Source organism: Trachypithecus francoisi, unplaced genomic scaffold, assembly GCF_009764315.1.
Source record: "Trachypithecus francoisi isolate TF-2019V2 unplaced genomic scaffold, Tfra_2.0 Lachesis_group8, whole genome shotgun sequence".
Classification (NCBI taxonomy): domain Eukaryota; kingdom Metazoa; phylum Chordata; class Mammalia; order Primates; family Cercopithecidae; genus Trachypithecus; species Trachypithecus francoisi.
Genome location: NW_022681473.1, coordinates 10,510,238 through 10,526,027, shown reverse-complemented (window position 1 = coordinate 10,526,027; position 15,790 = coordinate 10,510,238). Strand labels below are relative to the sequence as shown.

General features: G+C 40.7%; 1 protein-coding gene across 2 annotated transcripts in view; it reads left to right on the top strand.

The window, feature by feature from the left end:
- RTN3 (reticulon 3) overlaps positions 1-15,790 on the top strand; it is a 77,923-nt gene that overhangs the window by 29,402 nt on the left and 32,731 nt on the right. Inside the window, exon 1 of one of the 2 annotated variants that reach the window (XM_033206758.1) lies at positions 6,834-9,274. The exons of the other annotated variant lie outside the window; for it this stretch is intronic. Within the exon in view, the coding sequence (XP_033062649.1) occupies positions 6,994-9,274 (2,281 nt within the window). The 5' untranslated portion in view covers positions 6,834-6,993. Of the gene's footprint in view, positions 1-6,833; positions 9,275-15,790 lie in introns of those variants that run through there. 2 annotated transcript variants of the gene reach the window in all.

Here is a 15,790-nt window from a genome sequence, read left to right as displayed (position 1 = left end):
TTCCCAGCTAATTTTGTATTTTTAGTAGAGATGGGGTTTCTCCATGTTGGTCAGGCTGGTCTCGAGCTCTCAACCTCGGGTGATCTGCCCGCCTCAGCCTCCCAAAGTGCTGGGATTACAGTCGTGAGCCACCGCACCAGGCCCTAAAATATTCTATAGAGAAGGGGTCTGTCTCATCATTTTGCCCAGGCTCGTCTAACTTCTGGGCTCAAGCAATCCTCCCACCTGAGCCTCCCAAAGTGTTGAGATTATAGGCATGAGCCACCATGCCAGGCTGGGCTCTCAAACATCTTTATCTGCATAGAACCTAGCATAATTCTTGGGATGCCATAGGCGTTTGGTTTGTACCAACATATTCAGACGTTGCATCACCCAAGATTTTGAAGTAAATAAAAGCTCTTTGAATTATTTCCCTTAATATGTGAATGGTAGAAGGGAAAGTGTCTAAAGCTCTACATGAGGATTTTCTGTATTATATTATACCAGATGAAGGTGGTTACAATTTGCCAATATGCCTTTTCTCTCACCTAATAAAAAGGCATATGTTCTGGAGTCTCTATGTCAAGAGAGTTTTTTGAGAATGTGGTGTTTGGGGACATTTATTGGGGATTTACTAAGTGGCAGATACTGCTGTGAACATGTATTAACTCATTTAATCCTCACAGCAGTTCTAAAGTTAGGTGCTTTAATTTTCCCATTTTGATGAGATTTTGATGAGATGGGATTAAGCAGTTTACTCAGGGACACACAATTAGTAATTGTGATGAAAGGACTTCGATTTTTTTTTTTTTTTTGAGATGGAGTCTCACACTGTTGCCTGGGCTGGAATGCAATGGCGTGATCTTGGCTCACTGCAACCTCCACCTCCTGGGTTCAAGCGATTCTCCTGCCTCAGCCTCCTGAGTAGCTGGGATTATAGGCATGCGCCACCACACTCTGCTAATTTTTTCTATTTTTAGTAGAGACAGGGTTCTCTATGTTGGTCAGGCTGGTCTTGAACTCCTGACCTCGTGATCTGCCCAGCTTGGCCCCCAAAGTGCTGGGATTATAGGCGTGAGCCACCGTACCTGGCCGACTTCGAATTTTTTAATAAGAATTTTTTGGCCGGGCGTGGTGGCTTACGCCTGTAATCCCAGAACTTTGAGAGGCCAAGGTGGGCAGATCACCTGAGGTCGGGAGTTCCGAACCAGCCTGACCAACATGAAGAAACCCCGTTTCTACTAAAAATACAAAATTAGCTGGGCATGGTGGCGCATGCCTGTAATCCCAGCTACTCCAGAGGCTGAAGCAGGAGAATCGCTTGAACGCAGGAGGCGGAGGTTGCGATGAGCCGAGATCACACCATTGCACTCCAGCCTGGGCTAAAACAGTGAAATTCCATCTCAAAAAAAAAAAAAATTTATTTGGGTCTAAAAATTTAGAATTTAAAATATGACTACCAACTTAATTTCCTAGTCTTTGTTTCAGATAATATATCTCAGTGGAGTATTTAGAGTTTAAGAAGATGAGTAATCATGGAGCTGAGTACTTGATAAGTTTGAGAACATGTTCATGATCATTGTGGGGATATGACATTTTTTACCTCTTACCATATATTGATTCTCACCCACCCCCCTTTTTTTGAGATAAGGTCTTGCCCTGTCACCCAGGGTGGAGTGCATGGCTCACTGCAGCCTCGACCTCCTGGGCTCAAGCAGTCCTCCCACTTCAGCCTCCCAAGTAGTCAGGACCACAGGTGCATGCCACCATGCCTGGCTAATTGTTTAATTTTTTTGTAGAGATGGGGTCGCACTGTGTTGCCCAGGTGGATCTCAGACTCCTAGGCTCAAGCCATCTCCCTACCTTGGCTTCTCAGATTACAGGCATGAGCCACCACACCCAGCTGATTACCTTTTTAGTAAATCTACTAGATCTATGACCTTATTTGTTAATAATTAGAGTAGCACCATGTTTTTAAGTGATTAGAACTCTTGAAAATGAATATCCACATTAAATTCCATTATAGCAAAGAACTAATTTAGAAAGTGTTCATAATGAGAGTTTTGATGGCAATTTGTTTTCAGTAATGTTGAAAGGCTCTTGGAGTGCATGTGAAGGGATGAATCTTTGAAAAAAGAAAGGTGGTAGACATTTTCTGAGACATAAAATAATCCAGATTTATTCCACCAGACAGTTTTACAGTGTTTAGTGTTTTAGGAGCGAACTGCCTTCAGATTCACTAGACTTTTCTGTCCTTTTGCCACGTACTGACTTGGGCAACACTAGTGACTACAAGTGCCATACTGACCAATTGGAAGAGTCTTTGCTTATCGGAGCTGTTCTAAAAGGCTTATTAGTTTTTGGTCTTCATTCTATTTAATGTTTTCATGCCTTTATACACTTTTTACTTCCAGCCCAGTTTTTCCCATTGTCTTGGTACAGGTCAGCTCTGTCCAAATTTGTTAGGGTTTCAGCTAGCCAAAAATGGTCTTTTCATTTGCTGAAATTCTAAACAAAATAATTAAAGTTAAAGCTCAGATGATGATGCTACCTTATTTTTCTACACGTGGGAAAGCTTGACTGACAATAATGATTAGCGCCTGCATCTCACAATCACTGAGAAATGAAGGCAGCACTGAGCTCTGTTTACCGTCTGAGCTTGCCCCCAAAAATAATATACACCCTAAATAGTAAGTTATAACATTTTTATTAGGGAACATTATTAGAGGTTTTTTTATATATCTAGTAACCATGTCATATTAAGTAATCTTTTTTCTTTTTCTTTTTTCCTTTTCCTTACTTTTTTTTTTCCTTTTCTTTTTCTTTTTTTCTTTTCTTTTTTTTCTCCACTCTGTCACCCAAGCTGGAGTGCAGTGGCATGACCGTGGCTCACTGCAGCCTTGACCTCCCAAACTCAAGCAATCCTCCCACTCCAGCCTCCCAAGTGACTGGGACTACAGGCACGTGCCACCATGCACAGCTAATTTTTCTATTTTTTTAGGGGTAGGGTCTCCCCATGTTGCCCGGGCTGATCTTGACCTCTTGGACTCAAGCAGTCTTCCCTCCTCTGCCTCCCAAAGTTCTGAGATACAGGCTTGAGCCACCACACTCAGCCTAAATAATCTTTAATGTTTGAAGTCTGTCAGGCCATTATGGTGCTCAGTAGAGGACTTCTTAGTATTCTGAAAATAGGACTTCTAACTTTATCTTTAGTTTTACCTAAGATTATTCTACACCTAACTTGAAAGTTTTGGAGTACTAAAAGTTCAAGGAAGTTAAGAGAAAAGCAAAGCTGATAAACTGAGCAGTTTGTGTCCTGCTAAAGCATAGACAGTTTTACTGTGCTCTTCCCAGTGATGTGAATATTCTTTGGTTAGCATTCAATTTGGTTGCTTTCTTTTTAGTTTAATCAAGCACCATCACCACTATATCATTGTCATCAGCATTTTACTTACTGATTTTGCCTATTGTCTGCCTTCCCCTCTGTGTTGTAAGCTCCATAAAGGCAAGAAATTTTTTCTATTTTATTCACTGCTTTAAGCCCAGTTTCTAAAACAATGTCTGGCACGTGGTAGGCACTCAATAAATACTTGTTGAATTATTACTAATTCATTTTGTAGACTTTCATCTGTAAGATGACAGATCTGAATCATCTGAAATCTCCATCTCCATAAGCTGGCTGGGCGCAGTGGCTCATGCCTGTAATCCTAGTACTTTGGAAGGCTGAGACGAGCAGACTGCTTGAGCTCAGGTGTTCGAGACCAGCCTGGGCAGTGTAGTAAAACCACGTCTCTACTAAAAATACAAAAAATTAGCCAGGTGTGGTGGTGCACGCCTGTAATCCCAGCTACTCGGGAGGCTGAGGCAGGAAAATTGCTTGAATCTGGGAGATGGAGGTTACAATGAGGCGAGATTACAACATTGCACTCCAGCCTGGGCGACAGAACTAGACTCTGTCTTGAAAAAGCACACAAAAAACACATAAAAAAACATATAAGCTGAACCTTCCCTGTGGGGTGGAGTCAGTTTGACTTAACTCAGAGTTGTTTGAAGAGAGAGGTTTCCAAACAGTTTTACAATAACCGTAGTTCACTGAATGCTTTCTGGTAGAAACACTGGTAGCTTCAGTAACAATGCATGGCTCAGACTGTGGAATATTTCTGAATTAAATGTAATCGGTAGTACTTTACACTTTAGATATTTGAACCTTTTAACCTACAGTGCTGGGCTTCATTTCTGTTATGCCCTAATCTAGTCATGCTGAATATCCATACTATATAATGGCAGATGCAAACCATATTTTACTAAATTAGAACTACATATGAGTTATAGTTTTTACTTCAAGTGTTTTGTTTTGGTAATACAGCTTTGCCACCAAGCTTTAACCGTTTTCCTTAATGTACAAAGACTTTTTATTCTAATAACCAGGTTTCAGTTATACTATTTCCAAAGTTCAGCTCTTACTACATCAAATTTCATGATGTGTTGAAGTAGGGGAACTTTATATGGCATTTCAAAACATTTTTATAATAGTGGAATTTTATTTATTGTAGTAAAATATTTTTGTCTTTAATAAAATAATTTTGAATGACGTCATAATTTTGCTTTTATCTGGTATTCGGATGTTTACATGAAAAAGGGAACATAGGCTGAATAAAGATAATCCTAAAAGAACTTCTCTGTCATGTTTTCCCAGTTATTCATGCTCAAGGCATTGCTGTCCTGAGCCTACTTAGGTCTCAGCTGACCAAGCTGAATCTTTGATTCACTTATTTGGGGCTATTTATTTAAGACCCACTTTGTTCCAGCTCCAAAGATACAACAGTATGCAAGAAAGACAGCACCCAGGGCTGGGCTTGGTGGCTCATGCCTATAATCCCAGCGCTTTGGGAGGCCAAGGTGGGCAGGTTGCTTGAGCCCAGTAGTTTGAGACCAACCTGGCAATGTAGGGAGGCACCATGTCTGTAGAAAGTTTAAAAATTAGCCAGGTGTGGTGGCATGTGCCTGTGGTCCCAGCTACTTGGGAGGCTGAGATGGGAGGATAGCTTGAGGCCAGGAGGTCAAGGCTGCAATGAGCCACAATTGCACCACTTGCACTCTGGCCTGGAGGACAGAGGAAGACCCTGTCTCAAATACAAACAAATAAGTGAGGTAAGAAAGCACCAGACCTTGGGATATTTGTTTTGATCCTTTTCCCCGTAAAAACTTGTTAGAGTAGGAAGTTAGAAAACAGTGTGGTAGATTGATGGCTTTTTTTTTTTTCTTTTGAGACGGAGTCTCGCTCTGTCGCCCAGGTGGGAGTGCAGTGGCCGGATCTCAGCTCACTGCAAGCTCCGCCTCCCGAGTTTACGCCATTCTCTCGCCTCAGCCTCCCGAGTAGCTGGGACTACAGGCGCCCGCCATCTCGCCCGGCTAATTTTTTGTATTTTTTTAGTAGAGACGGGGTTTCACCGTGTTAGCCAGGATGGTCTCGATCTCCTGACCTCGTGATCCGCCCGTCTCGGCCTCCCAAAGTGCTGGGATTACAGGCTTGAGCCACCGCGCCCGGCCGATTGATGGCTTATTAACTGATAAGACAACATATTACTTTGAGAATGATATTTTCTATTTTAAAAGTAATTCTGGAGTTAACTCTTTTTTTTTTTTTTTTTTTTTTTTTTGAGATGGAGTTTCACTCTTGTTACTCAGGCTGGGGTGCAATGGCATGACCTCAGCTCACTGCAGTGTCCGCCTCCCAGGTTCAGGGGATTCTCCTGCCTCAGCCTCCTGAGTAGGTGGGATTACAGGTGCCTGCTACTACGCCTGGCTAATTTTTTTATATTTTTAGTAGAGACGAAGTTTCACCATTTTGGTCAGGCTGGTCTCAAACTCCTGACCTCAGGTGAGCCACTGCACCCGGCCCAGTTAACTCTGTCTTAACCAAAGAAATCTATTTGCACAGTACAATATTGATTTCAATGACAAGTTAGTACAAGAGATTTTGGAGGGGCCATGCGTGGCAGCTCACGCCTGTAATCCCAGCACTTAGGGAGGCCAAGGCGGGTGGATCACTTGTGGTTGGGAGTTCGACACCAGCCTGGCCAGCATGGTGAAACACTGTCTCTTCTAAAAATACAAAAATTAGCCAGGCTTGATGGTGCCTGCCTGTAATCCCAGCTACTTGAGAGACTGAGGCAGGAGAATCACTTGAACCTGGGAGGTGGAGGTTGCAGTGAGCTGAGATTATGCAATTGCACTCCAGCCTGGGCAACAAGAAAAAGACTCTATTTAAAAAAAAAAAAAAAAAAAGATTTTGGAGGGGGTCCACCTTTTTCAGTACCCTTTAGTTTAGAACATCACAGCTATTTATTTGTACGTGGGACAGATTCTTCCTGTGGATAGAATAGAATAATTCTAGTCTCATTTTCAGGTTCAGGGAGGGTCTACTGCATCTCCTAAAAATCAAAAACAAGTCTGGCCACTTGTTTTTTTCCTTCTCAGATTGTGAGACTATAATAGTGGATTTATAGAGGCAGTCTGTGCTCTGAATTGTTCAGCTTACAGATTGAAGTCTATCAACTCTTTATAGTATCAGGTTATTTATTTTGTATAAATTATTTTGCTTTTGTTGATTAGCTCTACCAAAATAATAAAAAACCTCCCAAGATTTCTCAATCTTTCTGCCCTTCTTTATGCTTTCTCTTTACAATGGAAAAGTAGTCCAAAAAGTATTTGTTAGGAAATTTTTTTGTTATTTGCAGTTCGTGGCATGAGATGGCTTTTCTGTTTCACTGTTGGCAGCTTTATGCATGTCCTGTAGGATAACTTGATCGTTTTGTTACATATTTATGTGTGTATATATACATCCTGTGTGTGTGTATATATATATATTTATGTAATTTAAAAAATAAAAAGCATGCTGCTTGGCTTGGCTAGCTAATGTGTAATTGTGCCTGGTAAACAATTATTTTCTTTGAAATTCTGATCATAGAGGGATTGAGCTCTCTTTGTTCTGATGAGCCATCTTCAGAAATTATGACTTCTTCCTTCCTTTCATCTTCTGAAATACATAACAATGGCCTTATAATACTACATGGAGAAAAAAGCAATGTGTTAGGGAGCCAGCCTATTTTAGCCAAAGAAGGAAAAGACCACTTGGATCTTCTGGATATGAAAAAGGTGGAAAAGCCTCAGGGGATCAGCAACAACATATCAGACTCTCCAATTTCTCTTGCAGCAGAAGTTCATTGTGACCGTCCTTCTATTCCAGCCAGTTTCCCAGAGCATCCTGCTTTGCTTTCAAAGAAAATTGGTCAAGTGGAAGAGCAAATAGATAAAGAGACCAAGAACCCAAATGAGGTATCAAGTAGGGAAGCTAAAACTGCATTGGATGCTGATGACAGATTCACCCTGCTAACAGCCCAGAAACCACCTACTGAATACTCTAAGATAGAAGGCATTTATACATACTCTTTGTCCCCATCCAAAGTTTCAGGAGATGGTGTTATTGAAAAGGATTCCCCTGAATCACCATTTGAAGTAATTATTGACAAAGCAGCATTTGACAAAGAATTTAAAGACTCGTATAAGGAGAGCACAGATGATATTGGTAGCTGGTCTATGCACACTGATAGAGAATCATCCGAAGACATTTCAGAGACTAATGACAAGCTTTTTCCACTGAGAAATAAAGAGGCAGGACGTTATCAAATGTCTGCATTGCTCAGTAGGCAGTTTTCACACACAAATGCAGCACTGGAAGAGGTGTCTAGATGCGTGAATGACATGCATAACTTTACTAACGAAATACTGACTTGGGATCTGGTTCCCCAAGTGAAACAACAGACTGATAAATCTTCTGACTGCATCACAAAAACTACAGGACTTGACATGAGTGAATATAATTCAGAAATTCCAGTTGTAAATCTTAAAGTTAACACTCATCAGAAAATTCCTGTATGTTCTATTAATGGGAGCACTCCCATCACTAAATCAACAGGTGATTGGACAGAAGCATCTCTCCTGCAAGAAAATGCTATCACTGGAAAATCTATACCCGACTCTTTCAATTCCACAAAAGAATTCAGTATCAAAGGTGTGCAAGGCAATATGCAGAAACAGGGTGACACACTTGCAGAATTACCTGGATCTCCACCTGAGAAATGTGACTCTTTGGGTTCTGGAGTGGCCACAATGAAAGTGGTTTTACCTGACGACCACCTGAAAGATGAAATGAAATGGCAGAGCTCTGTATTGGGAGAAATCACAGAAGCTGATAGTTCTGGTGAGTCTGATGACACAGTAATAGAGGACATCACAGCAGATCTATCATTTGAAAATAAGAAAATTCAAGCTGAAAAACCTGTTTCCATTCCAAGTGCTGTTGTAAAAACAGGTGAAAGAGAAATCAAAGAGATTCCCAGTTGTAAGAGAGAAGAAAAAACATCTAAAAACTTTCAAGAGTTGGTCAGTGACTCTGAGCTGCATCAAGAGCAACCTGATATTCTTGGAAGGAGTCCAGCTAGTGAGGCAACAAAAGTACCCAAAATAAATGTCGGCTTAGAAGATGTGAGTGAAGTTGCTCCTGAAAAGCCTGTTACTACTGAGAACCCCAAACTTCCTTCAACAGTGTCTCCAAGTGTTTTTAATGAGACAGAATTCTCATTAAATGTGACAACATCTGCCTACTTGGAGTCATTACATGGGAAAAATGTTAAACATATAGATGATTCCTCCCCAGAGGACCTGATAGCAGCCTTTACAGAAACCAGAGATAAAGGAATAGTAGATAGTGAAGGAAATGCCTTTAAAACAAGATCAGAGAAGATGACAGACTTTAAAACAACTCCTCCTGTAGAAGTCTTACATGAAAGTGAGTCCAGTGGTTCTGAAATTAAAGGCATTGGAAGCAAATACAGTGAACAAAGCAAAGAAACAAATGGAAGTGAGCCTCTAGGTGTTTTCCCTACCCAGGGTACTCCAGTAGCATCTCTTGACTTAGAACAAGAACAGCTCACAATTAAGGCTCTTAAAGAATTAGGTGAAAGACAGGTTGAGAAGTCAGCTTCTGCACAGCATGACGCAGAATTGCCTTCTGAAGAAGTACTGAAGCAAACTTTCACATTTGCTCCAGAATCTTGGCCACAGAGATCATATGACATCCTAGAACATAATGTCAAGAATGGATCCGATCTTGGGATTTCCCAAAAACCCACTACTATCAGAGAAACTTCTAGGGTAGATGCTGTTTCCAGCCTTAGCAAGACTGAATTGGTAAAAAAGCATGTCCTAGCAAGACTTCTGACAGACTTCTCAGGTAACCATTTATATTAGAATACTGCATGTGGTTAATTCTGTGATTGATTACTTATCAGCGTGCCATTTATGTTAGTCTGATTTATACCTACAAAATTATGGCTAGAATACAAATATACTGTATGATGGGAAAGGCAGATTCTTTCCTCATCTTTTTTTAAATGATTGCTTGATTTGGTTTCCTTAATACCAATATTTCCCAAAGCAGTAGACCACTTTGTAATATTAGTCTTCCCCTAAAACTTTTTTCTATGCTCCGGTTATATTTCAAGGTACTTTTCTTTTCTTTCTTTCTTTCTTTTTTTTTTTTTTTTTTTTTTGAGACAGAGTCTTGCTCTGTCGCCCAGGCTGGAATGCAGTGGCGAGATCTTGGCTCACCGCAACCTCCACCTCCTGGGTTCAAGCAATTCTCCTGCTTTAGCCTCCCGAGTAACTGGGACTACAGGTGTCAGCCACCATGCCAGGCTGATTTTTGTATTTTTAATAGAGACAGGGTTTCACCATATTGGCCAGGCTGGTCTCGAACTCCTGACCTTGTGATCTGCCCACTTGGCCTCCCAAAGTGCTGGGATTACGGGCGTGAGCCACTGCGTCTGGCCAGTTACTTCTTTTCTTTTTCTTCTTCTTTTTTTTGAGACGGAGTCTCACTGCGTCCCCCAGGCTGGAGTGCAGTGGCGCGATCTCGGCTCACTGCAAGCCTCGCCTCCCGGGTTCATGCCATTCTCCTGCCTCAGCCTCCTGAGTAGCTTGGACTACAGGCCCCCACTACCGCGCCCGGCTAATTTTTTGTATTTTTAGTAGAGACGGGGTTTCACCGTGGTCTCGGTCTCCTGACCTTGTGATCCGCCCGCCTCGGCCTCCCAAAATGTTGGGATTACAGGCGTGAGCCACCGCTCCCGGTCTACTTCTTTTCTTGTAGATTGGCCCTAGGGTGGTATTAGGGCCAATATCATCAGGTTCTTATATACAAAGCTTATTTTTAAATCTCCACAATAGTCACACTTTGTAGCACTTGAGTTTTTTGATATGTGTCTTGTGGAATCTTAGCAATCAAAGATAAAGGAATTCCTGCTGGGAAAGATAGTAAATGAAACTTTTAATTAATGTGATCATATACTATAGAGATTTTATGCCCTGAAAGTAGGTAGCCAGTATTGTAGTACTATTTTGTGAGTAATACTTAGGAGAACTCATGCGTTCTTCTACTTTCTATCTTGTTTAATATTCTTCAGGCCAAAACTCATTATTAGATGGTACTAGAAACCCCTTCTCTTGTCTTTTATCTATTTCAAATGATCACTTTTCTATCAAGTGGCTTTCAGTTAGATTACTGCAAATGCTGTCTGTTCTGGGGTCTTGGAAAGTACAAGAAAAAAAAAGGATCTTTCAAGCCCCTCTACAAGGGACCCCCATCCTTTAATGTAATACCAAGTTTTACATCTACTATGTGGTCAGTGTTAGGTGCTATGTAGAGGTCTGTGGTTTTTAAACTATTTGATTATAGATTTTTTTTCAAATGAAATCATACACAGAGTTGTAGTATTTATAAGAAAATTAGATTTTTGTTAGGCTAAATGTATTTTGTGTTTGATTATACTATTTACTTTTTATAAGGGCATTTCCTTACTGGAGACTGTAGGTAGATTTATCTTCTTAAGTTTTAATATTTAAAATAGATAAAGATAAATTGTATTTAACCTTGTAATGGTATTGTGAGGATTAAATATGAAAATGCAGGTAATGCAGTGGCTAGCACATAGTGAATATTCGGTCAGATTTAGCACCAAATACAGGGCCTGCTACATAGTAAGTACTGGACAATTATTTTTTGAATGAATGATATGAATTATTTCACTAACAATTATCAGTGAAGACATTGAGGCTTTTTGATAAACCAAAAATTTTGAGTTACAGATTAAGGGTAGCTCTTATACTCTAGTATTTGAAGCTCACTGAATTTGGATTAAAGAGTGCTGGGTTCTAATTCTTGCTGTGCTGTGCCTAGAAGTATGACTTTGAACAATTAACTTACATAACCTTTCGGGGGCCTCAGATTTCTTATCTGTAAAGTGAGGATGTAAAGTGAAGTAGATGGTCTTCAATTATCATTTCAATAATATGATTCTCTGGCTCTGGTACATTCTAGATTTCTTCCTGAGTTGTCATAATTATTATAGGTAGTAACTTTTGAGTATTAAGGCACATAGGAATTATGCTACAAAAACTCCAGTGTCTAATTCTGGCAAATTCTTGTTTTAGCGTGACCTTAGATGACTAGTCTAATTGGTTCAGCATCTTCCTTTGTTAATGTGATCATTATTTTGCCCTGCTTTGTATGTTGCAGTAAATAAAGTGCTGTGTAAATGCTAATTATTAGTAATTCTCAACTGAATTATTTAATCTAGCGTGAGAGATGAAAAGGGCTATGGAAGTTCAGAATATTTGTCACTGACCAAATTCTGTGATTAGTGTATATTTTTAGATGATAATTAAAGAAGACTGGTATAGTTAGACCAAGAAGTTTAAAGGTCTTTCTTGCAGCTTTCAAAAGTGAAAACCTTTTAAAATTGTCTTATTTATGACTAAATCTTTAAAAATATAATCCATTTCATTGCAGTGAACCAAGATTGCACCACTGCACTCCACTCTGGGTGACAGAGCAAGACTCTGTCTAAATAAGTACATAAATTAAATTAAATTAAAATAACCATTTCAATAAAATGCATCAGTGTCTAGTTTTATTTATCTTTTTTTTTTTTTTTAATTTTTTTTTGAGACAGAGTCTCACTCTGTTGCCTAGGCTGGAGTGCAGTGGCGCCATCTCGGCTCACTGCAACCTCCACCTCCAGGGTTCAAGCAACTCTCCTGCCTCAGCCTCCTGAGTAGGTGGGATTACAGGTGTGTGCCACCACGCCCAGCTAATTTTTTGTATTTTTACCATGGGGTTTCACCATGTTGGCCAGGCTGGTCTCTCAAACTCCTGGCCTCAAGTGATCCGTCTGCCTTGGCCTCCCAAAGTGCTGGGATTTACAGGCCTGAGCCACCACACGCAACCAGTTATCTAGTTTTAAATACGTGTATCTGCATATTCTTCCTTTCTAAGATAAAAACTGTGCTTTAATTCTGCCTAAAGTTGTTTGGGAAAATAGGCAAAAGAAACAATGAAAGAATTAGTGGTTTGTTTTCTGTTTGTTTTTGCTATTTTATGTTATATTACATAACAGTTTGTAATGAAGCCTTTATGATATTATAGTTGGTTGCTCAGTAATTACGTTATGATAGACTCTCATAGTTTGGGGAAGAAAATCAGATCCCTGCCTCTCACATACCTAGTGTAGTGAAGAAAGTTTTTTGTGTTTTAGTATCCAGATTGGCAAGGTGCAAGGAAATAGCATATAGTTTGGTGAGTACATGTAAATTGTTATAGCCTTTCTGGAAAGCGGCTGGCAATATGTAACAGACCTAGAATTGCCCTAGCAATCATGTTTTTAGCAATTTATCCTTTAAAAAAAAAAAAAAGCCCAGGCTGGAGTGCAATGGCACGATCTCAGGTCACTGCCAACTCCGCCTTCCAGGTTCAAGATATTCTCCCACCTCAGCCTCCCAAGTAGCTGGGATTACAGGCACCTGTCACCTCGCCTGGCTAATTTTCATATTTTTAGTAAAGCTGAGGTTTCACCATGTTGGCCGGCTGGTCTTGAACTCCTGACCTCATGATCCGCCCGCCTCAGCTTCCCAAAGTGCTGAGATTACAGGCGTGAGCCACGGCGCCCAGCCGGAATTTATCCTTTTTTTAAAATGTGCAAAAATAACTACACAGATGTTCATAGTAGCACTGTTTATGATAGTGGCAGATATCTCAGTGTCTTCACAATTAGAGATTGGTTGAGTATATTATGGTATAATTGTGCAATCGAATATTACACGGTCATTGAAGTTGTTAAGGTTTTTTTTTTTTAAGAAATGGAAAAATACAGAAAAGTACAAAGGCAGCATACACCCATATCTTCTCTATATGTAGAATTAACTTATATTAATTGTTAGCATTGGTAGTCATATTTGCTTCCAAACTAAAGGATTCTTTGATTACCACCTGGCCACTCCCCTTCCCCAGACGTAACACCATCAGGGACCTGGTACATCCTTCCAGTTTATTTTAAATAAATGTGTTTGTATTGTTTTATGCTTTTTAACCATTCATTCATATTATCATGTTTGTTGTATAACTTTTTCCATTCAACATTAGGTTTTTAAACTTCCTTCATGTTGGAATATATATAATTTATTCTTTTTAACAGCTATAAAGTAATCCATTGTATGAATATATTATTTTCTTTTGATAAGGGTTTAGATTCTTTTCTGTTTTTTACTATTATACACAGTGCTGAAGTTAACATTCTTTTTTTTTTTTTCCTTCTTCTTTGAGATGGAGTCTCGCTCTGTCACCCAGGCTGGAGTGCAGTGGTGCAGTCTCCGTTCACTGCAAGCTCTGCCTCCCAGGTTCATGCCATTCTCCCGCCTCAGCCTCCTGAGTAGCTGGGACTACAGGCACCCGTCACCACGCCCGGCTAATTTTATTTTTGTATTTTTAGTAGAGTCGGGATTTCACCATGTTAGCCAGGATGGTCTCGATCTCCTGACCATGTGATCCACCACCTTGGCCTTCCAAAGTGCTGGGATTACAGGCATAAGCCACCGTGCCCGGCCTGAAGTTAATATTCTTATACTTGTCTGTTTTTACACATATGTGAATATTTCCCCAGTGTTAGGGTGCTACTGCTTATCAGTTTCACTTCTAGCTCTGTGCATTATTTTTCTAGTTATTGTCAAAATTAGTGTCTTCTGGTATGTAAAAATGTTTGTAATTTATTAGTAAAAACTACATTGTTGAGCACCCAGCAGATGGTGGGTGCTAAAGTGGAATGAAAAGAGTTACAAAACAAGGGATACAAAGTAATTCCTATCTTGGTATCATTTAAAGTGATTCTATGGCTGGAAAGAATCCATAAGAAAAAAAAAATGAACCTATATACCTACATATATAAGGAATCTGAAGTAATTCTTAAAAGCAACGTCAGATTGGTTTTCTTTTCTTATGGCCAAGTAGGTTTTTATTGGACCTGACCTTCCTGCATACAACTGGACAAAATTTTTAAAAAACAAAGACCTGAAGGCACTGGAGGATGAATGGGAGCAGTCAGATTCTGAAAGAGAGTTGATACATGTAAGAAGAGACAGCATGAAATTAGTTTTTTATTTTTACTGCTTTTAGCTAGAGGACAGGCTGAAGTGGGTACCTGGCAGGTTGGCTCAAACCTTCATAGAAAACCTAAGCAGTGGACAGAATTTGGGTCAGCCACAACCATTGAGTCAGTGGAATGTAAGGGGAGGAGGAATCTTGGAAAGGAGAGATCCAGAGAGTGACAACCTAAAATTCTGTAGATAAACTGTATTTAAGCCTCTGTTTAATCGTGAACCACACTTACGCACAAAAGATTATAAGCAGCACAACTAGAGATGAAAGAAGTGCTGTAATCCCAGCACTTTGGGAGGCCGAGACGGGCGGATCACGAGGTCAGGCGATCGAGACCATCCTGGCTAACATGGTGAAACCCCGTCTCTACTAAAAAATACAAAAAACTAGCCGGGCGACATGGCGGGCGCCTGTAGTCCCAGCTGCTTGGGAGGCTGAGGCAGGAGAATGGCGTAAACCCAGGAGGCGGAGCTTGCAGTGAGCTGAGACCCGGCCACTGCACTCCAGCCTGGGCGGCAGAGCGAGACTCCGTCTCAAAAAAAAAAAAAAAAAAAAAAAAAAGAAAGAAGTGAACTGGACCGGGCGCGATGGCCCATGCCTATACTCCCAGCACTTTGGGAGGCCGTGGCGGGTGAATCATGAGTTCAAGACCAGCCTGGCCAAGCTGGTGAAATCCCGTCTTTACTAAAAATACAAAAATTAGCCGGGCACGGTGGCAGGCACCTATAATCCCACCTACTCGGGTGGCTAAGGCAGGAGAATCGCTTGAATCCGGGGGGTGGAGGTTGCAGTGAGTCAAGATCGTGCCATTGCACTACAGCCTGGGTGACAGAGTGAGACTCCGTCTCAAAAAAAAAAAAAAAAAAAAGAAGTGAACTCAGTTTGTAGTTTGAAGGCCGGGCACAGTGGCTCATGCCTGTAATCCCAGCACTTCAGGAGACTGAAGCAGGTGGATCACTCGAGCCCAAGAGTTCAAGGCCAGCCTGGGCAACATGGTGAAACTTCTACTAAAAATACAAAAATTAACTGGGCATGGTGGTGCACGCCTGTAATCCCAGTTACTCAGGAGGCTGAGGCAGGAGAATCGCTTGCAGAGATTGCAATTAACCAAGTTCACACTACTGCACTCCAGCCTGGGTGATAAGAGGGAGACTCTGTCTTAAAACACACACATACAAACACACACACACACACACACATCATACTGGAGGTCCTAGCCACTGAATTACGGCAATAAATGGAAATACAAGAAATCAGGATTGG